Genomic DNA, 23,417 nt, shown 5'->3' with positions numbered 1-23,417 from the left:
TCCACCCGTCGTCGTTTCAATTGAGCTCAGCCAACGGCGAATGCAGCAGCGAGAGGCTGGCAGCTCAGGGAGAAAATGGAGGCATTAGGCTATAATTAGTGCTGCCTGCCTTTTCTAACGATTCCTTTTATCAAGGGCAGGAAAAGAAGTTATCGAGAGTCTATGGGATCCCAGGGCGAAGGAATATTGGACGGTAATTACTTGGTCTGGCTTTTTCTCTCTTCCGGTTCATCCCACAGGCAATAGGTACCTTACACAGTACCTTAGGTCCAAACACAAAGCCGTCGTCTCCGTAGCTTCCTGTTTATTTGTTGACAGCACCCGACCTCGCCCAAGGTAAGGAAGGTACAAGCACAGAAAGCACCAAAACAATTGCTGACGACCTTACCTTCCTTGCCTTACTTTCCCGCCCTCCGTGCCATCCCACGACCTCCGTACCTCCTTCCCGTCCCGAACCTACGTCTCAATACCAAGGTACAGGGCCAAGGCTGCCTGAGGCGTTGCACAGTCCCCCCCCCCCCTCTGCTGCCTGTCTGAGCGCCATAGTTGCCTAGCGCTCTCGACCCCAGGACCCCTCGAAGACCCTCACGGTTAAGATGAAGCCACACTCACTTCACTGTATTTAATCAACAAACTACCAACTTCGGAAATCCAGTCTCAGTCTCACTCTCCCGGACTGCTCTGTCTCAACCTCCATCCAACCAGGAGTTCCCCTCGAGACACCGTAGTTGCAATTTAGATTCCAACCCTGAGAACAAAATAATTACGCACTTACTAAAACTTTCCGACCACAGTCCCGACCAACCTGAGCTCTCGGACCTTGCACCGGGTTGCAACTGCCACTTACATCGAACCTTCAGCTCATCCCCGTGGCACGCAAGGGGCAAACCAACCGATTCTTTCCTCAAGTTTATGTCGATTTAGTTCACCTAGTCATGGCATCCGGCCACGTTCTCCGATTTCCCCGGTCAGACAGTGAAGGCGCTTTTGTCATCGTCCAGGCCACGCCTACTAGGTCAAAGGCACTAGATGTCAAGTTGGTGGGAACAGATGGCGTGGAGCCATATGCCGTTTCTCGTGAGTTTCCAACTTCCAAGTTCCAAACGCTCGTCATCCCGCCTTCCTGGCCGACGATCACCGCGGCCCGGGCGAGTGGGGTCCTGGCCGACACCTGTTTCATGCGCCGAACTCATCCACCTCATATTATACGGGAAATTTTGAAAAAAGCTAACGGTAGGGTTTCCCTGGTAGTGCGTCATGACAAAGTCGCATCACTACGCGTCAAGAACAGTCCAGTGTCTGAGGAAGAATGGGTCACTATCCTGATTGCGGTCTTGCACCAAGAACCGGCCGAGGGCGTTGAGGCAATCGCCTCTGTGGAAAACGAGTCAGTTCTCACCCTGACAATCCGAAAAAAGGGGAATGAGTTTACAGTAAGTTTTTTCTATGTTCCAGCCTTTTTCCCTACCTTCCGGATGGGTGGCCGGGCTGGGCTGACGGGCTGGGTAAACTAGCAACGGCTCGGCGCCATCGAGTTGAGCCACAGCCCACGCGAGCTCATTGAGCTATTCGACTGGTGTGCGCTCTCGGCGCAGACAGCCAATGAGGCCAAGGAAGCTCTAGCCTCGACGACTGCAAAGGCAAGCAAACTCGAAGAATCTGTGCGGGAGCTCAAAGCTCAACTCGACGAGCTAGTCGCGGCCAAGGAGGCTGACGAGTCGGAACTGCTCGAAAAGTTCCGCGACCTGCTCAACGAGAAGAAGGTCAAGATCCGCCAGCAGCAGAAGCTACTCGCGTCTGCATCCGTCGAGCCGGAGAAGCTAGCGCAGGTACAGCAGAGCTCCCAGGCCGCGGTAAGAGGCCATGCGGCCGCCAAGTCGAGGCCGGGCAAGAGGAAGACCGCTCCCGCGCCTGTCGATGATGCTGATTCGTCAGAGGAAAGCGAAGGCAAAATGGATGTTGATGAGGTGAAGGAGCAAGCTGCGGACCTGTCAGATCAACAGCGTGACACGACTGAGGACGAGGACGAGACGGCTAGCGAAGATGATGACGACGAAGAGCCGGCAGCACCAGCACTCAGTAAGCACACGCGGTCTCAACTATCACCACCGCCCAAGCCAAAGGCCGCTGCCACGCCCGCGAAAAAGGAGGCGCCTCCTGCAAAGAGGGAGTTGCCTTTTGCAAGAAAGAAAGCAGCTCCCAAAGCTCCACCGCCGCCCGCTGGCAGCGAGACGGAATCTGATGATGAGTTATGAGGTGACGAACATGAAAACGAATAAAGCACGATACCTTCACTTCAGGCCTTCTCACATTCATGTCATGCCAATGTGCCCCGTAGGCGTGAGAGATTAGACTTGCACACAGACATCACTATCGGAACGACGTCCATAATTACTAATTACAACTAACAATACTAAATACGCCCTTGACTACAACGAGCGGTGGCGGACCCCGAACTTTGTCATACTCAACGGGTATCATCAGCGTCGAACTTGTTCTTCCAGAACCCGCGAACGTGCTTGGTCTTGCCAGCCTCGGCAATCTCTTTCACCTCGCGGGGTGTAAGCTTGATGGCGGGGATATGGTTCAGGTAGCTCTGCAGTCTCTCCTCCTTGGAAGACGTGGTGATGACAATCAGACCCTGATCGATGCACCAGCGGAGTCCGATGACAGAGTCGCTCACGCCGTACTTCTTGGACAGGTTGGCCCAGATCGTCCTAACGGGCGAATCGACGTCCGAAGTAATCGGCGTTAGAGGCGCATAACAAGACACGGCAATATTATTATCGCGGTGGAATTGCAGCAGGTCGCCGTGCTGCAGGTGAGGGTGGAACTCAATCTGGTTGATAGCAGGCACGACCTTGGCCGTCTTCAAGATGGCCTCGATCTGCGGCTGCAAGAAGTTGGAGAGCCCGATGCTCTTGGCGCGGCCGCTGGCCTGGATGGCCTCGAGATCCGCCCACTTTTGCTGCAGCTCCTCGTCCGAGTCGGCGAAGAAGGGCGCGTGGATGAGGTAGAGGTCCACGTACTCGAGGTCGAGCTTCTTCAGCGAGGTAGCGAAGGCCTCTTCGGTGTCCTGCTTCTTGGTACCGCTGATTTTGGCGGTGACGTAGAGCTTCTCTCTTGGCACGCCGGCCTTTTTGATGGCTGCGCCGAGTTCTTCTTCGTTTCCGTATACTAGAGATCGTGTTAAAAAGTGGTGATCTGTGGGAAGTGTGAGTGAGTGAGTGATATTGCACGCACCTTCGGCGCCATCGAGATGATGGTATCCGGCCTTGATCGCCATGACGGTGTTGTCGACGATCTTCTCGTCAAAGCTGGCCCCGCCAGCCTTGTAGTTGGCAGTACCCAGGCCATATCCGAGCTGCAGATACGTCAGTATGAGACGTTTCTTGGAGCAAGCCGACGGCGATGCAGCAATTTTGTAATTTAAGATTTGAGTTGGAATGCCCTGGGATTTGGCGCTGGATGCTGACATGCATTGCCGAGCGGCAGATCTTCCCGCAGGAACGGGAATCCTTTAACTTGAAGTCTCACTCACCATTGGAATCATCTTGCCATCGTTGAGAGTGAGCCACGGGATATAATCCACCTGCTTGGGAGGGGTTCCCGAAGCATCGGGCGTGAAGGTGGACAGAATCGAGTTCATGGTGCGTTTTTGAAGATGTTGAGAGCTGATGAGGGGCAATACGGGACGAGGACGTAGCGTTGAGCAGAGTCTGGATGAGTTTATCGTCAAGAACATCAAGCGATGTAATATGGAGGGGAAGATAAAGGATAGCTTCGAGCAAACGGGTATTGATGGACCGCGGCCAGGGGTTTGTATTTCTAATACAACGAGACGGCCTTCTACTGGTCTCTTACGAGGGAGGAGCTATGAGGTAGGAGCTATGAGGTGAGGGGTGACGGTTGTGTTATCAGCACGATGGGATGGGACGAGGACGAGACACTCAAAAGGGCACTGGTCTTTCAGCTCTTGCATCGAGGTTTGTTTCGATGACATGCAGTAATAGCAAACTCGCAGGAAAAACATGCTTCCCCCGCCTGCATCGGCCAACAAGAGCCGAGACGTCCAATTGACATCACCGAAAGTCGTGCCTCTACTGGTAAATTGGGGTGAGCTTTCTTGGTGTGTCAAAGGGAGGCGCTTTTTCGGAACTTGCTGCAGTGGGCTGGAACCGCAGCTTTCCTTTTCCTCACCCCCACTTGCCCCAATTGGAGCTGTCTGCTAGGGCGTGCTGGATTCCCGGGACGGCGGCGGGGAGGGGGAGTTTGGGGGCTGCTGCATCCTTTTCGCAGTGACGCCAACGGTGACGACAGTGTGGGAGCTGTTGCGTGATGCATCACCCGGGGGGCTTCGACATGCAGCGTCGGCCGGGACTCGGACCGTGAACTTTGGGTACCTTATCCTGGGGGCTTTGGACCCCTTTCGGATCATGGAGCGGGGACCGAAGGGGGTTTCGAAGTTCGAGATTTTGATAAAAGTATTCGAGTTGTCTGGATGATTAATTGTCTCCGGAATCGGTGGTTGTTGCCATCGGCGACCGTCGAAGTGGACGCCGAGGTTCTTTCTATCCAGGTGCGCATCTTTGGTTTAGTCAGCGTAGATTTTTTTGGGGCATCGCCACTGAAGCTCCGAGAGTCCCTCATCGCCGACTCGGTGCTGACTTACACACTACGGATCATCATTACCGAATGACCCCTCCACCACGTTTTCTGTAATCACTTTTCATGTACACTTGCAAATGATACCCCCATTCTCTTCATGTGAATAGATTTGTTTACCCTCCGTTGTATCTCGCACCAAAAGTGAACCTCAAATCCGCGTATATGCTCTCGAGACTGCTCTCCCGCCGAGCCGTCCCAAGAGCTATCATCAAACCTCCGGCCATCATGGCCGCCCAACTCTCCAACGGCGCAAAGCCGACAGCGACGTCCTACCAAGGCCTCCCGATAGGCGAACTCCCCAAGACATGGACCTACACCTCCTCCCTCCCGCCCGACGCAATCTTCCCGACGCCAGCCGACTCCCACAAGACCCCGCGCGACCAAATCGCCCCGCGCGGCGTCCGCAACGCGGCCTTCACCTGGGTCCGCCCCGAGACCACCGAGAACCCGGAGCTCCTCGCCGTGAGCCCGGCCGCGATGCGCGATATCGGGATCAAACAGGGCGACGAGGAGTCAGAGGACTTTAAGCAGACCGTCGCTGGGAACAGGTTACACGGCTGGGACGAGGAGAAGCTCGAGGGCGGGTACCCCTGGGCGCAGTGCTACGGCGGGTTCCAGTTCGGGCAGTGGGCAGGCCAGCTGGGTGACGGGCGGGCTATTTCGCTGTTCGAGACGACGAACCCGGAGACTAAGACCCGGTACGAGCTGCAGCTCAAGGGCGCGGGTATCACCCCGTACTCTCGCTTCGCGGACGGCAAGGCGGTGCTGCGGTCGAGTATCCGCGAGTTCGTCGTCTCCGAGGCCCTCCACGCCCTCGGGATCCCTAGCACGCGCGCGCTGTCTCTGACGCTGTTGCCCAATGTCAAGGTTAGGAGAGAGACGGTTGAGCCGGGTGCGATTGTGTTGCGCTTTGCGCAGTCTTGGATCCGGTTGGGAAACTTTGATCTTCCCCGTGCCAGAGGCGACCGCGCCATGCTCCGTACGCTGGCAACATATGTAGCCGAAGACGTCCTCGGCGGTTGGGAAAAGCTCCCCGGCCGCCTCGACAATCCCGAGAAACCCGCCGACTCTTCCCTCCACGAGCCCGCACGCGGCGTCCCGGCAACAGAAATCCAGGGCCCAGACGACTCAGCTGAGAATCGCTTCACCCGTCTCTTCCGCGAAGTCGCCCGCCGCAACGCTCTGACCGTCGCCAAGTGGCAGGCCTATGGTTTCATGAACGGCGTGCTGAACACGGATAACACCTCCATCGCGGGCCTGAGCATCGACTTCGGCCCCTTTGCGTTCATGGATAACTTTGACCCAGCCTACACGCCCAACCACGACGACCACATGCTGCGGTACAGCTACCGAAATCAGCCGACCATCATCTGGTGGAACCTCGTTCGCTTCGGCGAGGCACTAGGCGAGCTTATCGGCGCGGGGGCTGGCGTGGACGAGGATAAGTTCGTCAAGGACGGCGTCGAGGAGAGCGAGTCCGAGGTCCTCATTGGACGGGCCGAGAAGCTCATCATGCAGGTCGGCGAGGAGTACAAGGCGCTCTTCATGGCCGAGTACAAGCGTCTCATGACGCTTCGCGTTGGTCTGAAGAACTTCAAGGAAAGTGATTTCGATGAGCTGTTTAGCGGGCTGTTGGACACCATGGAGACCCACGAGCTGGACTTCAACCACTTCTTCCGCCGCCTCAGCTCCGTCAAGCTGTCGGATATTGCTACCGAGGATGCCCGCCGCGAGACAGCTGCCCGCTTCTTCCACGCCGAGGGCGCGACGGCCGGCAGCGAGGCCAAGGGCCGGTCTGATGTCGGGAACTGGCTGGACAAGTGGCGCGCTCGCGTCGTCGAAGACTGGGGTGAAGAAGAGGGCCAGGATGCCGAGCGGGAGAAGGCCATGAAGGCTGTGAACCCCAACTTTGTGCCGCGTGGCTGGGTGCTTGACGAGATTATCAAGCGGGTTGAGAAGGATGGCGAGAGGGATGTGTTGAGGAGGGTTATGCAGATGGCGTTGCATCCCTTTGAGGAGAGCTGGGATGGTCAGGAGGTTGACGGTCAGGAGTACAAGGGTGATAGGGCGGAGGAGGAACGGTGGGTTGGAGATGTGCCCAAGTTGAAGAGGGCTATTCAGTGCAGCTGTAGCTCATAGGGTATCCAGCCCATAGATGCGAGCCTTCAATGAGAATCTCAAGCGCCTAAGATCAAGAAAGGTTGTGTCAAGTGTTGAAATGCTGCCACTGGTTCATATACGTTCATCATTGCCGTCCTCAGACGTCAAAACGACATGTATCTAAATCTTGTCTCGGTAGCCATCATGATTTACAGGTCTAATTGATCAAAGCTACGGAAACCATGAATTGGGAACTCCAGCAGACATTTGCTCTCATAAGGGAATGGGAAATACCAACTCTATCGTTCTGCGCGATCCAAGGTACTTCCTCCATCATACCGGTTCATTTGCTTCCTGAAAACCTTCCAAGGTTTCCAGCAACTTCTCACTGCGAAGACCATCTGTTAGTATCTTCATCACATCTTGGAAAGTTCTTTCTTGTTTCCATTGCTTCGGACACACGTTCGGCCAGTTTGCGATGTGCGGCCAATACATCCAGGATCCTTGATTCGGTTGTCTTCCACCGTCGTAGCGCTGCCGATTAATGAGTACATACTCCTTTAGATCGCTGGTAGTACGAGCCGCGTTGGGGGTAGCACAAGATTGTTTTGTAATTTGCATCATTATGCGTGGTGTTGACAAGTAGCAAATTCGTATACGGTGTGTAGAGGCCAGGTGCGTAACAAGTAGAGTTGAAAGATTCTACGATCACCTTCATCATTACCACTGCCTTTAGATTGCCCTCGCCTGCATCTCTAAGGGTGTATTCTCAGGGTGTAATCCCAGAGAATCGACTGCCTATCTACCTCAAGGGGGAAAAAAGGGTTATGATGGCGGTAGTACGTAAGAATAGCGGTCATGTTAATTGGGCGGCAACACTCACTTGACTACCTAGTAGGCCCATACACCTTCTTTACTAACGGAGGCCACTTGGAGATGACATCGATCAGGCATCACGAGACACAAAAGACATGAAGGTATTTACTTTCTTCAACTACCCACCACTCTCTACCCGCGCGTGCTATTATATACAAGCAATGCATCCATCCCAAACAAAGGAACTCTCTTTTCTTCTTCATCTTCGTCCTCCTCCCTCTACGGTCGTAGTCGTACAGTCTGTCCCTCATGCTCCGTACGCAATCTGGCCCATTGGCCTGTCCTCCTCCATGCCTGGTGCCATGAAGTTGGTCTTGGGGCTGCCACTGGCCTTGGCCGCCGAGCAGCGGGCCATTGTCGGTGAACTGGATGTACATGTTAGCTATGACTGACAAAGATTTCGAAAACGTCTTGACACGGATAACATACCTTCTTGAGATGACGTCTGTGAAATAGAAGTTCTCGATAACCTTCTTCAAAGGTGTACCACTGGCCTTGGAGCCCTTGTTCTGGTCTACCAGTTGAACCTTGCTCAGTTGCTGCAGAGCGACGGGCTCAACCACATCGTAGGCAGCCAGGGCAGGGCTGATCTCGGCCATTCTGTCACGAAGCTGGGCAACGTCGTTGTAAGGCAGAGGAGCACCGAGGAACTCGCTGACGGCACGGGCAATCTTCCAGTCGGTACGGGAAGCACCGGGCAGGGAGGTGGCGGCGCGGGTCATCTGGACACGGCCCTCGGTGTTGATGTAGGTACCAGCCTTCTCGGTGTAGGCAGCACCGGGGAGAACAACGTCGGCGATCTGGGCACCGCGGTCACCGTGGTGACCCTGGTAGACGACGAAAGCGTTCTTGGGAATGTCCTTCTCAGAGATCTCATCGGCACCAAGGAGCCAGACGAACTTGGGGGCAGTCTCAGCAACCTCAGTGGAGGGGGTGGTGAAGCCGACCTCGAAGGCACCGGCGCGGGAAGCGGCTCTCTGGAGAACGTTGTAACCGTTCCACTCAGGGGTGATGAAGTTGGCGGCGTTCTTGTCGACGAAGGCACCTATGGTCTCGTAGAAGGCCTTGGCGTCAACGTGGTCAGTGACACCAGAGCCAACGACGATCATGGGGCGCTTGGCAGCCTGGAGCTTCTTGCCGAAGGGTCCGGCAAGGGCCTGCTTCAGAGCAGCGTGGTCGAGGCCAAGGTGCTCAAACTCAAAGGTTGAGTCCCAGGTCTCGCCAACGACACCAATCTCGAGGTCAGAGCGAAGCCATTGCTTGCGGATACGAGCGTTAAGAACAGCGGCCTCGTGGCGGGGGTTGCTTCCGACGATGAGGATGGCATCAGCCTCCTCAATACCGTAGATCCTGGAGTTGAACAAGTAGTTGGAGCGAACGTCGATACCGTGGGCGACGGGCTTGCTTCCGTTGGGCATGTCGAGGGCCAAGTTCTCGGAGCCGAGCTTGTTGGCCAAGTCCTTCATGGCGACCAGGGACTCAACCTCGGTCAGCTCACCGGCGATAACCTTGAACTCGTTACCCTTGGGCTGGATGTGATGGTAGGCGTTGGCGACCTCCATGAGGGCCTGTTCCCAGTCGGCGGGCTCGAACTTGCCCTCACGGCGGATCAAAGGCATGGTCAATCTCTGGGTCTTCAGTCCATCGCAGGCGAAACGAGTCTTGTCGTTAATCCACTCTTCGTTGACGTCGTCGTTGAGTCTGGGGAGGATACGCATAACCTCGAGGCCACGGGAGTCGACACGGATGTTGGATCCCAAGCCGTCAAGGACATCGATGGACTCGGAGTGCTTCAGTTCCCAAGGTCTCGCGCGGAAAGCGTAAGGCTTCGAGGTGAGGGCACCAACGGGGCACAGGTCGATAACGTTGCCGGAAAGTTCGGAGTCGAGGTTCTTCTCAAGGTAGGTACCGATCTGGATGTCGTTGCCACGGCCGAAAGAGCCCATCTCGGGGGCACCGGCGATATCGTTGGAGAAACGCACACATCTGGTGCAGTGAATACATCTGTTCATGGAGGTCTTGATGAGAGGGCCGATGTTCTTGTCCTCGACGGCACGCTTGCCGCCAATTTCGTGGAAGCGGCCACGGTCGCCACCGTATCGCATCGACTGGTCCTGGAGATCGCACTCACCACCCTGGTCGCAGATAGGGCAGTCCAGAGGATGGTTGGCGAGGAGGAACTCCATGACACCCTCGCGGGCCTTGTGTGTGATGGGGGAGTTGGTCTTGACGACCATACCGGGCTGGACGGGCCATGCGCAGGAGGCTACGGGCTTCGGTGCACGCTCGACTTCGACCAAGCACATACGGCAGTTACCGGCAATCGCAAGCTTTCTGTTGTATTTGTCAGTCGGGGGTCATCCCTCGCAGCGGTCATCGATTCGATCGAAAAGGGTGTCGTACTCATGGTAGCAATATCTGTAGAGAAGTTAGTAAATGCCATACGGATTGTTTATTGACGGCTGGACAAACCTGGGAATTGTGACGCCTGCCTTTTCGCAAGCTTGAATCAGGGCGGAGCCGGCTAGAAGATCGTGAGTAGGAATCCTCGGACACGGCCACATTGCAGCTCACCTTCGACCGACACTTTCTTTCCGTCTATAGATCTCGTCAGCAACCTCGATAGAACCCAATTGAGCCCCTCGCGAGGGCGGGTTCGTCCTTACCAACAGTCAGTTCGACTTCAGCATTCCTGCGAGCTGTTGTAGCAAAAGTTCGCGAGGCATTGGCGGCCTGCTTGCCAGTCCGCCAAGCCGAACGTGCTAATGAATGCCGCAGCATCGTATCGCCTTGACGGATTGAGACTCTGACGAAACGGGGGAGGGCGTTTGGGTGAGAGGCGGATTGATATTCAATCGTTGACGTCGGGAGGGAACTGCTCTTCTGTCCCGGACCATGGGGATTTGGTGGCGCTAGTGCGTAAATCGCGATTAATTTACATCAACCGTGATTGGTCGACCATCCCGGAAGCTTACTTATCGCCTGAGGCATCCAAAATTCTCTCTGAGCACCATTTAGTCTGCGGAAAAATTCGTCGCAGAGCGCCTCTTTCTCTTTTTCCTCTTCACTTTAAATTGTATGGACACTTATCGTAGGTGAGCTTGAGCTTCGCAAGATGCTTGATCGAGCCTTCCTCTATCTAGTGTACCTAGATGAAGCTTTTTGACGCCGTTTATGGAAGCATGGGAGAATTCTTCAATGACCGCTGCCTCTTACCGCCGGTCGTTACATATCATGATGACGACGAGACTTAGATGTAGATAGTACGTGTGTTTTTACCAATATCTCGTGATGCGTATGTACGCTACTTATGTACACGAACCGCGTGGCGGATGCATCGCCGTCATGCGCCGGAAACATCCTTGTGGCAGCGTTTTGGTCGGTCCTCCTCAGACCTCCGGCTGTCTTGCATGCCGCCCTGAGTTCTTGTTGTCCTCCTGAGACACTTTCGTCAACTGCTACTCAAACTATCTTTTGTCGCTTCTAGCTTCGAGCAGGTTCATCCCCCTGCCCTTGGTGGGCAGACGATGCCTTGAGTGCAGCGTTCAACATCTCTTGATAGGGCTCTTTGAGCTCCTGGGCGTGGTTGGTGTATCCGTACAGTTGACCCACGGCTTGGCCAGCATTGTAGAGAGACCATTGAAGTGCTGATGGCCTAGGAGGCATCACTTGCGGAGCCTCGGGAGGCTTGTACGTGGACAGGTGTCGGTCGTTATAATCGGCGCCGGGCGGTATCGGGGCGTGGACCGACTCCATGATGAGAGCTTCCTCGCCTTGCATGAGGCCCGCGGGCGTCTCAATGAAGCCCTTTTCCGCTTCTTCTTGTTTCGCAACCTGTAAGATTCGCTTGTGCTCTCGCTCATAAACAAAGACAAGGTTCTGCTCGACGGCGGCTGTGTGTTTTTCGAGATTCTCTTGGCAGAGCTTGATGCGCTCAAGCTCGCTACGCGGAGCGTCGTAGGGATCGAAGAGGCTCTCTTCTAAAGGAATGAACATCGCCAGAGCCGGCACCGCTTGTGGGATATCCTCCTCCTCCTCCATGGTATAATCAGCAGAGGCTCCTGCCTTTCCAAGTCCCGTCGACTGATCACTTATGGCTTCTTGCATCTTGCCCACAAGTCCGTCGCTATTATCGAAATCTGGGTGCCAATCTGGTTCTTGACCGCATCTCAGGTCGAATTCGCAGTGTCGCGACCCGATTGAATTGAGTAATATGATGGAAGGTGTGTAGGACGAAAGGTTGAGGTTCCGCTTCGTGGGAAGGTGGGACTAAAACTGTAAAGGTAAGCTGAGGTCCCACGCCTGTGATCGCAGTCTCAAGGTGGCATCAAACTTACACCCCGGTCCTACTATTTTGGGATTGACTAAAATCTCAATGGGCACACATGAACAAGATATATTCAAGTTTCGTTGCAGAGGCTCTGTTAGCGTCGCTTGTTTGCTTGTCTCTCACTTTTGAGTGAGGTCGTTGAAGTTTCCCCAACTTCGCTGGTGTACCAAGTGAAAGGTTCAGTGCGAGTCTGAGCAGGTAAGTGCGGCATAGGTACGAGAGTGAAACGCTAAATTTTTGAATTTACAACTATTTGCTATTGGATATCACATTTATATGATCAGTCCGGTCCTAGCTCTGGACATCCCTTGAATATGTAGGTTGTTCAGTACAATCGGTTCCTGCCTCATGACCCCGAAGACTCGGCCAACTGCTGCATTTGGCTCAGCATATGTGGTTGTTTTCTCATATGATGGCTTTCTTTGTGATGTCCTTTGCGGGTACTTCGGGTCGACCGCCCATCTCCAAGAGAGGACTTCTTCATCTTCGCTATCCAGACTGTTCCCTTGATGAGATCATTCCCCGTGTTCAATCAAAGGGGCACAGATGTTCGGGCCGTCATGGGAGCATTCGCCACTACTCCAAGACTGACTTCAAAGCGTCATTGCTGTCGAAGAAGCCTCCCAAGCGGGACGAAGGGTAGAGAACACACTAGACAGACCGGTGTCGCTTCAAGCAGCGAGTAGCGATACTGTCGATCGAGCCGACTGTGTTATCAGCCTGAAAGCCTCGCATTCTCGTACTGCCGGCGAGAGAGTTGTCATCTGGCCGGTAAGACGTTCCTCACGTACTCCCGCATCAACTTCACCCCTGCCCGGACCAAGTCTTCCAGTCGCCGGTCCTTGCGCTTGCGCATCCACAGTAGGATGAAGGCTAGCAGCACCATATCGATGGCTAGATGTTTCATGATAACCCACGTAAACCATCGTAGCCAGGCTGGAAAGCTTCGTGACTTTTTGGACTTCCACTCTCTGCCTGTTGTTATTTGCTCTCGTAACGCCGCGACCTCGGCGGACAGCTTCTCAAGTGCGCGCTCCACGCTGCGGGACCAGTTACTGCTGGGCACGAGCGCGTCCCCTTCGTCATCATCGTCGTAACCTATCCTTCCATCTGAGTTCCTTTCTGCCGCATCGTCCTCGCTCATGGGGCTGAGGACCTTCAGGGGGCCTTCGGATCCGGTCAGGGGTGGCTGGAACTGTCGTAATTCGCCGGTGTAACCTGTGCCTTTCGGTGAAGAGTCGGTCGAGCTGGGGCTATTGTTCTTGATCTGATTCCATACGAACTCGAGTTCCGAGACTAGTTCTTTTGCGTCTCTGTGGTGACGAGTCAGTGGGCTGCGATGCGCAAAGAGCGGTTCCAGTGGCAGGAGGGTAGGTAAGCGGGCTTACGGTGTTGTCGCATATTTGTGCATCGTCTCGATCAATGCCTCGATATATCTCCTCTTCGCCTCCGTCCGGCTCAAACCTTTCTGAAGGTTCCATGCATCCCACTTGTCTTTCTCGCGTTGAAGCTCGTCGGCTGGCATGCCGGAAGCCGAGGTCGGCCGCTCCATGACGCCATCGACATCCCCCTCCATCGCTTGCTTGTAAAGGCCATAGAGTCGAAGTCTGTCGGACGGCGGGGGACGCGATGCCCCCGTTTTGGGGATTTTCTTGACGGTATTTAAGGCATGGACGAACACGCGATCTATAGAGAGAAGGCATAATCGCATAATTAGCCGGGGAATTGCTCTCTCCACAACGGGCGCAGAGTAAGGTTCTGCTTGCACTCACCCACGGAGTCAGCCATCTAGAAAGCCGTTTCTCGAGGCGACCGCACCGACGTGATTAGTTGGCAAAGGGAGGGAAGACGCGTTCGTTTAATGGGGGTATATCCGAGGTGTTCTGAGCGTCGGGGTTGGGTTCGGCTCAACAACACCAGGCGGAGATAGCAACTCAGATAACCTAGTTCCGCAAATCACCTGGATGTGCCGGTAGAGCGAGGTACCTTGGCAGCCGGAACTGAAACGGAATGGGGGATCGACAGGTGCTGGGAAAAGGAGAGACTTAGAGATCCAGCACGCTGACATGCATTATGTGAGAGCTTCGCCATGAGACTCTTTCCCTTCGTCGTCCAAAGAGAAAGAAGGGATCTAGTGGGTAGCAGGAGAGTAGCGGCGGCGATGGCGGGTGCTGGCAATGAGGCAAAGGTATTTCGGTACCGGCAATCAGCTGTCTCTAAATTGGGCCCTGGAGAGGGCCACTGGGGGGGTTCGCGCCGATGTTAGCAGCATCGGAAGGGGTGGGCGATTTCCGGTAAATCGTGTTTGCCTCGGCCGCGGGTCACGCAACGCAACTCAGACGCAGCGAAGCCCGCGCAACCAACTACGACCCCAACCCAGCAGCAGCACCTGGGGGAGTTTAGAGTGGACGTGGGACCTGGGTGCGCGGGCCTGACGCGGGCTTGTCAGGGGTTTGTGCTTCTCCGAGATCCCGACTAGCAATTTACTCCCATCATCCCCGCGTCTTCTGTCCCTTGTGCGTGTGATTGAAGCTAGGTACCGGTAGCCTGCGGCATCTGCTTGTCGGCCGAGAGAGACATGTATGTAAGCACGTGAAATGCGGGCAACCTTGGATGTGCGGGATGTTCCATTGTCTTTTGTTTTGTTTTCGTCCTCGATTTAAAGTTCCGTCAATTGAGACTTCAGTATAAGTTCTGAGCTGATATTGAGCCGAGGCCTATGGGTCCCAGCATAGCGGCTACGGATGTCCATCGTTATTCGGCATTGGGCAGCTAGCTGTTTACTCATCTCGGCTCCTAGGTTGAGCACCCACGCGGTTTGTATGGTTAACACTTCAGCGAACGTCCGAGTCGAGCTCATCTGGTGTTTCTGGTGTGCTTCATCAACCTCCTTAACAGCTATACACAGCTATGTACTATCTAGCGATAGCTTTTCGGGCAATTTCGTCACTTGGAGGCTCTTGTTTCTTCTTAGATGGTTGTTGCTTCAATTGAAACTGGTATCATGGGTATAGTGCAACCGCCTCACTCTGACCTCGCCTATTTCTCCCCAAGAGCTGCCAGGAAAGCCTTCTTCTTATCCTGATACACCTTCAACAATTTCTTGTTGTTTAGCGCCATTTGCGCTGCCTTTTGGCCCGCCTCCTTCTTATTCAAGTCGCTACCGGTTCCGAGGAGCTTATTTTTCTCGCCCCATCCGTCAAGGTACACTCCGACGCTGAAGAGGGCCAGCTTCTTGTTGTACTTGTCTTTCTTGTTCGCATTGGGTAAGTCTTCGTAGCGGATGGTGATGCCGTTCGCACCAATAGCTTGACTAAGGAGGACCTTTGGAGGCAGACTAGACTCTTCTGTCACCGTCGCGCCAAGCTCCTTGACTGTCTGCAACCCGGGCGTCTTGGCAACCGACCTGATCTGGTCCTTGATAGTCGATGCCCATAGTGTCCTGAGCCACTCTGCAACTCGAGTGAGACCGTTGATGGGATCGGAAAGAACCACAGCAGCGACGTATGCTTCAAACAAATCACCGCGAACCTTTTTGATTTCATGTGGTTTTGCCACGGCCGGCTGAGTGCCTCTGGGCTTGAACTCGGACGGCAGATTCGCTCTTTCGAACAGCCCGTAGTGTGTTGAGTACTCTCCCAGGTTGGCATTGCGAATCAGAAGCTCTCGGATCTGCGAGCACTGGCCCGTTGACATCCCTCCAAAAGTCTGGAAGATGAGGGAGGACGAGATCAACTCGACATAGGCGTCTCCAAGCCACTCAAGGCGGTCGTAAATCAAATCCGATTTGTGCTTGGCCACGCCTACATGAGTAAAGGCCGCCAACTCTAGGACAGGATTCGTGATTTTTGGCAGAGGCGGCATTGTCGTCGGAATATCGGCTGGCGTCCATGGCTTGACCAGGATGAAAGACGGTATTGGCGGTCCTGAGACCACTGGGCTTTGCTTTGGTGTCAATGGGGATTGGCCCTTCTCATGTGATACATCCTTTCCCTATTAAGTCAGCAAAAAGTTGACAACGCATGAAACGTAGCTAATGTCTTTACCTCATTCTCGTCAATCTCACCGCTTTCGAGGGCTTGTGTCTTTCCTTCACTAGCCAACTGCTCAAAAGATGGCAATAACACCTTGCTGAGCTGCCGTATCTTTTGCAAGTCTTCGCGATGGATAGAAGATCTTGTCTTGGCCTTGATAAGTGCCTGGAGACATTCTATGAGGTCATCGCCGTGATCGAGAAGCAAGTCTATTGCCTCGCTTTCGGTATGCCTTCGCTTGCTCGGTGGTAGCGTCCCTGAACTCGAGCGCTTGCTCATTTTGATTCTCCCTCGAGACAAACAGATTTCAAATAACGGTGGAAGGATACAACAAGATGTTGTGATTGATGTTGTGAAAAAGAAAAAGAAGAATGAAATGTGGTCGATAGGACTGAGAGTATTTCGTCGCAATGTCGAAACTTACGTCTTATTCACCAGTGGGCATCTCAAGAAGCAACAAAAATTAAGCAGTCCAGGCTTGGGTGGAGCTCACTGTGCTTCCGCTGCAGGGATCAAGTCCCTGAGCCTGGGATGCGACAAGGACGTGGATACGTACCGAGTGTTGCCGGCCAATCGATGATCCCAGGACCGCAACCAATTGGAGTGCGCAGCTCTCATCTTGCGGGTCCAATTCAGGACTCAGGTTCGCCCAAGCTTGTTCGACTTCGCGACAAATTTCTGGCTGGTCTGATAGAGCTCTATCAAGACCTGCAAAATGAGTGTCCCACGCGCGAGGTTGTTGGACCTCATGAAGGTGACTTCGCGATTCTCTGACCTGTCTGGTCGTTTGCTAACCTCTATAGGCCCAATGCGAAGTCTTTGCGACAGTATTTAACCCCGAGGGAGTGAGGACGGGCAACAAGATCCTGCGCCAGCGAATGAAGGGACCTGCTATCGCCGACTACTACCCACGCAAGGTTGTGACCGTCAAGGATGTGCAGAGGGAGTTTGGTCCTCATGTCACAACCCTCGACTTGGAAGAGATGGACCGCTTGGAACACATTGCTGGGTACGTCATGGGCTGAAGGGGGCGAAGGAGCTACCGCTAACGCCTAGACAGACTGAAGGCCAGAGGAAAGAGCGCGCCGAAAAAGAAGAAGACGAAGAGTGAGTCATCCCGTTTGTTGCCTCCAATTAGATATCTATGCTGACCGTTCTACAGCCGAGCCCAAGAAGCGATAAACGTCGACCAAGAGATCGATTGTACGATACGATGTGCATTCATAGAGCGATCCCCCGGAATCTTGCGCGCCAGGACACTCTCCATATATAGAGAGCGGCGAGACTTTGGTCAGTCCAGCTGCCGACCGAGGCAGCCCCGGCGGCTCTGTCATAGTATGCGAGTGTCTAGGGACCCTCAGGCACAGGCATGGTATAAAAATACCGTAGATTACGGCTTCAGCCGGCCATGGGGAGGATATCCATCAACATGGAGGGCAGCCAGTGTACAAATACAATGGAGGATATCAGAGTCAAAAATCATAAGTCTCTCCGAGAGACAGCCTTGTTTCATGTTTCAAACGACAACTACCATTTTGTTGATTCCCAGCTGAATGATTGCCTTGGTCGGTAGGTGCCGAACGCCACTGCGTGCTGCGTGGAGCTATTCGCAAGTAAAGACACTTAGTACTTCCTAATTTCCTCAGTGCTAGGAACAATACCGTCTGGTGTCTGCCCTGGATCTGCGAATCTTCGTCCTACTGCTCGTGGCATATCTGGCGAAGCATACAAGTGCCATCGCAAAAGCTGAGTCTTTTCAAAGGGCTGATGAAAGGATTCGGGTAAGGCAGCAGGAGCGGTATGCTTTCCCTTCAAGTTGAATGTCATCTGATGGTTAGGCAACGCTATGGTAGGCAGTGGTGAATAATCAGAGGCCGGCTAGCCAGGCCCTTCTCCTTCAGCTGGAATATGGAGCGGCTCGACAGGTCTTCTCATGTAGAAAGACTTGCACGGTACCTGCGTAAACAAGTTGAACGTCCTCGCCCAAATCAGGAAGACCGTGCTAAATCTCGGCCGAGTCGCGAACTCCTTCCGACTTCAACGCCCTCAACAACAGCCCTTCCTTCGCCAGGCCAAGCAACAGCTCATCATTCCTCCTTCAACTCGGAACCGACTTCACGATCTAAACGCTTTCAGATCATTCTGTCCTGACCCGCAGCAGCTTCGATTAGGACCTTCGTACGCCTTACCTTGAAAAAGGTGCCTGTGCTGCTCGGAACTGCCTCCTTCCCGACACCAACTCGAGCTCCTTCCTCGTTCCTACCTCACCTTCCCATCCCCCATTCTCTCCCCATTCCCACCACAAAAAGCTTTCCTCACCTTTCCCCTCCACAATTCCTCCACAAACAAACCTCTCCCTCCACCGCAAAGAAGATCTCCATCAGCACTCTTCTTTGCGTCTCCCTCCCAAGGAATCTTTCTCAACTTGTCTGCCACCTTACGGCATTACCTTGTTTTCTATCTTCTGCAAAGTATTGACCCTCCAAGAAGAGATTGTCCGACGTCAAGATGTCTACACCTCCCTCCGCGGGTCTCACCCCCAAGACCCCCAAGCGAAGCTCTCCTACGGCTTTGAAGCCTCATCACGAAGAGGAGAACATCCAGCCTTCCATCGAGTCACCTGCCTCGGTAAGTACAATTCTTTTCTCACCGCTGTCTTGAAGGTCTATCATTGTTTTCTACCCTTGGCCACTACCATGCAGCACGAGTTCTTCGATCAAGATAGAAGTCCGGGCTAACAAAAATCAAAGGGTCTCCCTGCCTTCAAGCAGAAGCAAACTATTGCAACTCTTGCTACATCCAAGCTTGCCAATCAGAATGTTCTCAAGGTTGGTTCTTCCTCTCGTAATCTGCCGCTTCGCTCACAGCGACGACAGAAGAAGACCAATCAGGACACTATTGCTGGCACGAACCCTATGGATATGCTCCTTGCCAAGCTATCTGAGCAGCAAGCTGCCCTCGATCAACAGAACGAGGCTTTGAAGAACTCTGACGAGAACAGCTTGTACGCCCGTCACTTCGACAAGGCTTCTTCGACGACGAACTCGGTCCCTATCACTCCTGCCACGGACTCGTTCCCTACGACTGCACCCACGAGTCGCCCAACCAGTGCCACTCTTAAGGAGACTAACGGCAACGTGGACGAGCTCCTTCGACTGAAGATGGAGCTTGTTCGAGCACAGAACAAGATCTCTCGCCTCGATCACGAGCTGGCTCAGTCGCGCTCGGTCAAGCAAGAAGAGGACATCGCTCCGGCTCCGCCCGCGGCTCGTCTGGGAGCATTCGGAGCTGAGAATGTCTGGCCTACCGACGACAACTCCTCGGATATCGGCGCTCCTTCCATCAACAACTACAGTCGTCCCCGCCATTGGGGCAACAACAGAGCTCCTCTCTCCTTTGGTGCGGCTGCTCCCATTTCCGACTCTGGCGGTGACTGGTATGGTGGCGGACGTGGCGGCTTCAACCAGGGCTATATGGACCCCGCTGGACCGTACTCTATGGCAGATGGTTATCGCAATGATCGCATGAGCCATGAACCCGAGATGTACTCTCGGCCCCCTAGCAGTCGCCGGAACAATCGGTTTGACAACAGCCGCTGGCCGTCTCCTCAGCCATACGGAGGAACCAACTTTGGACATAACTATGGCGGTTTCACTCCCTCTCCTGCTCCGTTTGACCCCATGGGTGGTCCACCTGGTAGCGCTTCAGGCAACATGGGCTATCAAGGCTTCAATCAGCAGGGTCCAGGAAGTTCATTGTCGCCTCATGCCACTGAGTTCACCACTGGCGATGGATGGAAGAGCGAGGTACGTGACAATGACAGACGGGGATCTTGATGCAAAATGCTAATGTTTATCTCAAACAGGCCATTGCCACCGAGGGCCAGACGTACCTGCCAACTACTGAGCCTCTCAACTACCGCCGCTTGTTGGACCGGAACGTCAATTGCAACTGGAAGTACATTGTGGATAAGATTGTCTGCAACAATGACCAGCAGGCCTCCATCTTCCTGCAGCAGAAGCTCAAGGTTGGCACTCCGGACCAGAAGTACGAGATCGTGGAGGCAATCGTTGCTCAAGCGTATCCTCTCATGGTCAACCGTTTTGGCAACTTCCTTGTACAGCGTTGCTTCGAGCACGGCACTCCGGAGCAGGTTGTTAAGATCGCGGAAGCCATTCGCGGCAATACTCTCAATTTGTCCATGGATCCCTTTGGTTGCCATGTCGTTCAGAAGGCGTTCGACTCCGTCCCCGAGGACTACAAGGCTATCATGGTCCATGAACTCCTTCGCAGAATTCCCGAGACCGTCATTCATCGTTACGCCTGTCATGTCTGGCAGAAGCTCTTTGAGCTTCGATGGTCCGAATCACCGCCCCAGATCATGAAGTTCGTCAACGAGGCTTTGCGAGGCATGTGGCACGAAGTCGCTCTGGGCGAAACTGGCAGCCTGGTTGTCCAGAACATCTTCGAGAACTGTCTCGAGGAAGATAAGGTATGCTGATATTTTGCTACCCTCTTTTCTACATATGTGTCTAACTATGGATTTGTAGCGGCCCTGTATTGAGGAAGTTCTTGCCAACATTGACATTGTGGCTCACGGACAGTTCGGAAATTGGTGCATCCAGCACATTTGTGAGCATGGCGCTCCAGCGGACAGAAGCCGTGCTATCGACCATGTCATTCGCTACGCTGCCGAATATAGCACTGATCAGTACGCCTCCAAGGTTGTCGAGAAGTGCCTGAAGATTGGAGGGGGAGAGTTCCTAAGCCGCTATCTTGATCGGGTCTGTGAGGGTCGTGTTGATCGCCCTCGCATCCCCCTCGTCGATATTGCAAGCGACCAGTACGGCAACTATCTCATTCAGTACATCCTCACTCATGCGGGTCTGCAACACCGCGAGGTTGTCGCCGCCCACATTCGCAAGCACATGGTTTCTCTTCGTGGCTCCAAGTTTGGATCTCGCGTGGGCATGCTTTGCACCAACCCGGCTGTCGCTACTCGCCCCGGCCCCGGAGTTGGTCCTGCCATGAACCGAATGGGTGCTGGTCCTCGCTACAGCGGCGGTGGCGGCGGCTACCGCTAGACTTCGTCACCATCTTTTCATACTGTCACCATCAACTTCTCAACTGTTCTCACTCTGCGTCACTATAGGACCTCCTTCCCCTAATTCCTTGTCACCCCACTCGATTTCCCTCAACTTTGACAAAGTCATTGCACCACCTCATTTGTCCGTGCTTACGAAACATCTTCCTCGGCCATTAATTTACAAATCAGCTGTCATCCTACGCTCGGCAGGTTATCACTTGTCTGAGTGCATTGGACACTTCATGGTTACGGATTTTGCGATATGGAGGTGCGTCAGTGTGACCTCGAAACCCCAAGTGGGCGTTGGAGTTGCCTCACGAAGCCCAGCCAGAATGCTCGCATCTATACATGGCGGTTCATCGACACATCCACATACCCCTTTGATGCTCCTTTAGTCTCATCAAAATTCGAACTGGACAACCCGGAGGATGGCGAGGATGGACAACTAGGCAAGCATGGCATATCGGACCAAAAGTCAAAGACAATGATTGTATGTAGTTATGTATCACATTCCGGAGACTTTGGAGTGCGGCCTTGGTCCAGCTTGGACAGCATCTGTGGCAGTCCTCAACTGAGCATTAGGTAGCTCCCTAGAAATGATTCTTCTACAAGTAGCTTGATCCCCTCGATTATTTCATGCGAACTCGTAGGTGGGATCTTCCCGTGTCGGACTTGTAATGTTTTGCTTGACATTGTTAACTCTGTGGCAATCCACAAGCATCATAGCCCTATGCCCCTCTCCCGAACGCCATTCGTATTGCCTCCTGAATCCTACATGATTCTCAACATGCATCGTTTTACGCTTCTTTGCTTACAGACTCGGCCTCTGCTGCAGGTAATACATCGTCATCTAACGGTGGGAATTCGGAGTCGACTACAGATGGCTTCTCCACCGCCTCTGCAGTCACGATGTCTTTTTCCCACGGCTTCTTGGGTACCGCACGTTTTCCGAATGGTTTTACAGACTGTAAGTTCAGTAATGGTCTTGAATTCTTGAGAAGAGAAGAGAGGGGCAAATGCAAGAGGGGATACTCACTGCGTCTCTAACAACGGTGTCTGGGATCTGTCTGATGCCGGGGATGGGAATCCCCTTTTGAATCATCTCCAGCATCTGCGCGAAACCCATCGGGTACGCTGGTTCGTCGCCTCCTTGGCCTGGTGCGCCCTCCTGCGGCTGTGCTTTGCGTTCGACGTAGAGGTCTGCTTTGGGGGCTGCTGCTTGCCATGAGGGTGTTGCTTCGTCTGCGGGGTTTTTGGATGAGTCTGTTGATGCTGGGACTGCGGGGGTGATCTCGTTGGTGTTGAGGTTGTCGAGCTTCGATGTTAGTGTTGGGACGTCGTCTGTTGATGATTCTGCTGCTTCGCTGGCTACGGGAGCTGTAGAGGAGGAGGCTGCTGCTCCTTGTGTGCTGGCTGTGCTGCTGGTCTTGTATTCTTCGGGCAGGACGTCGGGGGGTGTGTGGTCCGGGTGCTTCGCGAGCCAGTCCTTGTACTTTGCAAAGTCAATGGTCACGCCGATGCGCTGAGCGTAGTAGAATATCCGGGCGTGGATCGCGAGGTCGGTCGGCGTGCCTTGCGGGTTTTCCGTGTTGGGGTCGCCGAGGATCGCGTAGAGGCCGGACTGGAGCACGCATCGTTAGCTCGAGATGATTGACGGGCTATATTTCGTCTATGATTCCTAAGGTGAGACGTACTGTGAACATCTTGTCTCTTTTCCAGGGGTACGTGTCAAAGGCCTTGAACATGCCGTCCTCATCTGTGATTGCGCGGATGCGCTCTGCGCCAGAGAGGGTCGCCATTGCGAATGACCCGGTTGTGTGATTACGCTACTAGAGTCACCCCAGAAATGATTGTCTACAAGGCGCGGGAGGAAGGCGTGAGAACGTCACTCGAGTTGTGTTCTCGAAAATGCTGCTCGTCCTCGTTGGTCTGACGTCGTTGCCGAGGCTCAAAAGTCACGGCAAACATGTCGTTCGGTTTAAGCATCCCTCCCCCGGAGAGGGAAGCTCGGCGGGTTGGCGGGGCAAGAGCTTGGCTTTCCATGGCCCCGATAAGATAAGCAAACGAATGTACCCCGCGAAACCGCGGCTCGGTGGGGCCCGGGCGGGAAGTTGGGGTCGGGAGACGTTTGGGGAAGGAAACTTCTTGGCTTGTAGGAGTTTGTTCCGACACCCTTGCTTTTTCTTTAGGAACTCGATCAGCCTAGTTTGGATTTACTCTTGTTTTCTTGAGTCTGGTTTGGTGTACTGTCTGTGAGCCAGGGGATAACAGATTGAAACCTTTTTACGGGTACATCTGAGATGTGAAAAGCATTTTACAAGTA

The 23,417-nt window shown here is 54.0% G+C and overlaps 10 protein-coding genes across 10 annotated transcripts; 4 read left to right on the top strand and 6 right to left on the bottom strand.

The window, feature by feature from the left end:
- Nucleotides 1-935: 935 nt before the first annotated feature.
- On the top strand, nt 936-2,255 carry HER10_EVM0000156 (uncharacterized protein; the record flags this gene model as incomplete). The annotated part of the gene is made up of 3 exons (XM_035469950.1): nt 936-1,077; nt 1,252-1,433; nt 1,515-2,255. The coding sequence occupies 3 exons, from the start codon at nt 936-938 to the stop codon at nt 2,253-2,255; spliced, it is 1,065 nt and encodes a 354-aa protein (XP_035328723.1).
- Nucleotides 2,256-2,467: 212 nt separating this feature from the next.
- On the bottom strand, nt 2,468-3,649 carry HER10_EVM0010595 (aldo/keto reductase; the record flags this gene model as incomplete). Its single annotated transcript, XM_035480049.1, has 3 exons — nt 2,468-3,177; nt 3,244-3,364; nt 3,542-3,649. 3 exons carry the CDS (start codon nt 3,647-3,649, stop codon nt 2,468-2,470), a joined length of 939 nt encoding a protein of 312 aa, XP_035330009.1.
- Nucleotides 3,650-4,495: 846 nt separating this feature from the next.
- HER10_EVM0004067 (uncharacterized protein) lies at nt 4,496-6,807 on the top strand (the record flags this gene model as incomplete). Its single annotated transcript, XM_035473724.1, has 1 exon — nt 4,496-6,807. The coding sequence occupies exon 1, from the start codon at nt 4,831-4,833 to the stop codon at nt 6,805-6,807; it is 1,977 nt and encodes a 658-aa protein (XP_035329173.1). The 5' UTR covers nt 4,496-4,830.
- A 940-nt stretch (nt 6,808-7,747) lies between these two features.
- Nucleotides 7,748-10,530, bottom strand: HER10_EVM0000634 (NADH dehydrogenase). Its single transcript, XM_035470407.1, has 6 exons — nt 10,311-10,530; nt 10,219-10,242; nt 10,117-10,168; nt 10,048-10,062; nt 8,074-9,978; nt 7,748-8,009 (listed from the first exon to the last, which is right to left on the bottom strand). The coding sequence occupies exons 1-6, from the start codon at nt 10,423-10,425 to the stop codon at nt 7,892-7,894; spliced, it is 2,229 nt and encodes a 742-aa protein (XP_035328779.1). The 5' UTR covers nt 10,426-10,530; the 3' UTR covers nt 7,748-7,891.
- Nucleotides 10,531-11,309: 779 nt separating this feature from the next.
- On the bottom strand, nt 11,310-13,118 carry HER10_EVM0013337 (acyl CoA binding protein; the record flags this gene model as incomplete). The annotated part of the gene is made up of 2 exons (XM_035482699.1): nt 11,310-11,498; nt 12,762-13,118. The coding sequence occupies 2 exons, from the start codon at nt 13,116-13,118 to the stop codon at nt 11,310-11,312; spliced, it is 546 nt and encodes a 181-aa protein (XP_035330314.1).
- A 240-nt stretch (nt 13,119-13,358) lies between these two features.
- HER10_EVM0001063 (acyl CoA binding family protein) lies at nt 13,359-13,550 on the bottom strand (the record flags this gene model as incomplete). Its single annotated transcript, XM_035470824.1, has 1 exon — nt 13,359-13,550. The coding sequence occupies one exon, from the start codon at nt 13,548-13,550 to the stop codon at nt 13,359-13,361; it is 192 nt and encodes a 63-aa protein (XP_035328836.1).
- A 1,463-nt stretch (nt 13,551-15,013) lies between these two features.
- Nucleotides 15,014-16,357, bottom strand: HER10_EVM0004922 (RNase3 domain-containing protein; the record flags this gene model as incomplete). Its single annotated transcript, XM_035474549.1, has 2 exons — nt 16,021-16,357; nt 15,014-15,967 (listed from the first exon to the last, which is right to left on the bottom strand). Exons 1-2 carry the CDS (start codon nt 16,285-16,287, stop codon nt 15,014-15,016), a joined length of 1,221 nt encoding a protein of 406 aa, XP_035329278.1. The 5' UTR covers nt 16,288-16,357.
- A 314-nt stretch (nt 16,358-16,671) lies between these two features.
- Nucleotides 16,672-17,480, top strand: HER10_EVM0009287 (uncharacterized protein). Its single transcript, XM_035478778.1, has 4 exons — nt 16,672-16,762; nt 16,812-17,017; nt 17,069-17,115; nt 17,171-17,480. Exons 1-4 carry the CDS (start codon nt 16,724-16,726, stop codon nt 17,188-17,190), a joined length of 312 nt encoding a protein of 103 aa, XP_035329837.1. The 5' UTR covers nt 16,672-16,723; the 3' UTR covers nt 17,191-17,480.
- A 1,036-nt stretch (nt 17,481-18,516) lies between these two features.
- On the top strand, nt 18,517-21,189 carry HER10_EVM0004273 (uncharacterized protein; the record flags this gene model as incomplete). The annotated part of the gene is made up of 5 exons (XM_035473923.1): nt 18,517-18,636; nt 18,759-18,836; nt 18,885-19,814; nt 19,874-20,500; nt 20,559-21,189. 5 exons carry the CDS (start codon nt 18,517-18,519, stop codon nt 21,090-21,092), a joined length of 2,289 nt encoding a protein of 762 aa, XP_035329201.1. The 3' UTR covers nt 21,093-21,189.
- Nucleotides 21,190-21,620: 431 nt separating this feature from the next.
- On the bottom strand, nt 21,621-23,082 carry HER10_EVM0000903 (uncharacterized protein). The gene is made up of 3 exons (XM_035470670.1): nt 22,789-23,082; nt 22,131-22,715; nt 21,621-22,059 (listed from the first exon to the last, which is right to left on the bottom strand). Exons 1-3 carry the CDS (start codon nt 22,891-22,893, stop codon nt 21,892-21,894), a joined length of 858 nt encoding a protein of 285 aa, XP_035328808.1. The 5' UTR covers nt 22,894-23,082; the 3' UTR covers nt 21,621-21,891.
- Nucleotides 23,083-23,417: the final 335 nt, after the last annotated feature.

The sequence above is a fragment of the Colletotrichum scovillei genome (genome assembly GCF_011075155.1).
Source record: "Colletotrichum scovillei strain TJNH1 chromosome Unknown Contig00009, whole genome shotgun sequence".
Taxonomy (NCBI): Eukaryota; Fungi; Ascomycota; class Sordariomycetes; order Glomerellales; family Glomerellaceae; genus Colletotrichum; species Colletotrichum scovillei.
This window is presented reverse-complemented; position numbering and strand designations above follow the sequence as displayed.